This window comes from Buceros rhinoceros, unplaced genomic scaffold (genome assembly GCF_000710305.1).
Source record: "Buceros rhinoceros silvestris isolate BGI_N320 unplaced genomic scaffold, ASM71030v1 scaffold25676, whole genome shotgun sequence".
Classification (NCBI taxonomy): Eukaryota; Metazoa; Chordata; class Aves; order Bucerotiformes; family Bucerotidae; genus Buceros; species Buceros rhinoceros.
This window is the reverse complement of record NW_010419637.1, coordinates 1-954: the sequence shown is the minus strand read 5'-3', so window position 1 is coordinate 954 and position 954 is coordinate 1. Positions and strand designations below refer to the sequence as shown.

General features: G+C 68.8%; 1 protein-coding gene across 1 annotated transcript in view; it reads left to right on the top strand.

Moving 5' to 3' along the window:
* The window catches only part of AANAT (aralkylamine N-acetyltransferase), a 2,024-nt gene extending 1,731 nt beyond the window's left edge, over positions 1-293 (top strand). The window contains exon 3 of the mRNA XM_010139025.1: positions 1-293. This exon is cut by the window's left edge and continues 25 nt beyond it. Within this exon, the coding sequence (XP_010137327.1) occupies positions 1-293 (293 nt within the window).
* Positions 294-954: the final 661 nt, after the last annotated feature.

Here is a 954-nt window from a genome sequence, read left to right as displayed (position 1 = left end):
CACAAAGCCCCCAGGGCCGGGCCGTGCACATCCACGTCCTGGCCGTGCACCGCCCCTTCCGGCAGCAGGGCAAGGGCTCCATCCTCATGTGGCGGTACCTGCAGTACCTGCGGTGCCTGCCCTTCGCCCGCCGCGCCCTGCTCATGTGCGAAGACTTCCTCGTGCCCTTCTACCAGAAGTGCGGTTTCAAGGCGCTGGGTCCCTGCGAGGTGACGGTGGGGGAGCTGGCCTTCATCGAGATGCAGCATCCCGTGCGGGGACATGCCTGCATGCGCAGGAACAGCGGCTGCTGAGCGCCCTCGGAGCCGGCCCTGCTGAGGAGGGGACTGGAGGGGGGTGGAATAAGAGGCTCTGACCCCTCTCTGTCCCTGCCATGGCTGTACATCTTCCCTGGCTGGCCCTGGCTACAGCTCCCTCTGCCACATCTGCCTTCCAGCCAGGAGCTCAGCCCAGTCCCAGCCCAGCCCCGCAGGGCTGGGGACAGAAATCCCCTGCCTGGTCCCGCTGGAAGCACCGACCCCACCCCGGCCTCGGCTTTAGCTGGGGCTGTGCCCAAACTGGGGTGGGCTGCAGGGCATGAGCCCCCCGAGGAGGGCAGGCACCCGCCCCAGCCCCGCAGGGCTGGGGACAGAAATCCCCTGCCTGGTCCCGCTGGAAGCACCGACCCCACCCCGGCCTCGGCTTTAGCTGGGGCTGTGCCCAAACTGGGGTGGGCTGCAGGGCATGAGCCCCCCGAGGAGGGCAGGCATGGCCCAGGAGGAGCCGGGGGGGCTCCGTTGATTTCAGGCCACTCACAGCCACGTTTTGCTGACACCCAGCAGAGCCCGTAGGTGCGGGTGTCCCCAGCCCTGCACTCCCTGCCACCCGCGCCACCAGCACGAGTGAAGCCCACCATGGCCAAGCCCTCCCTGAGCAGCCTCCCCCCTGCCCAGAGCAGCTTTCCAGAGCCCTTGG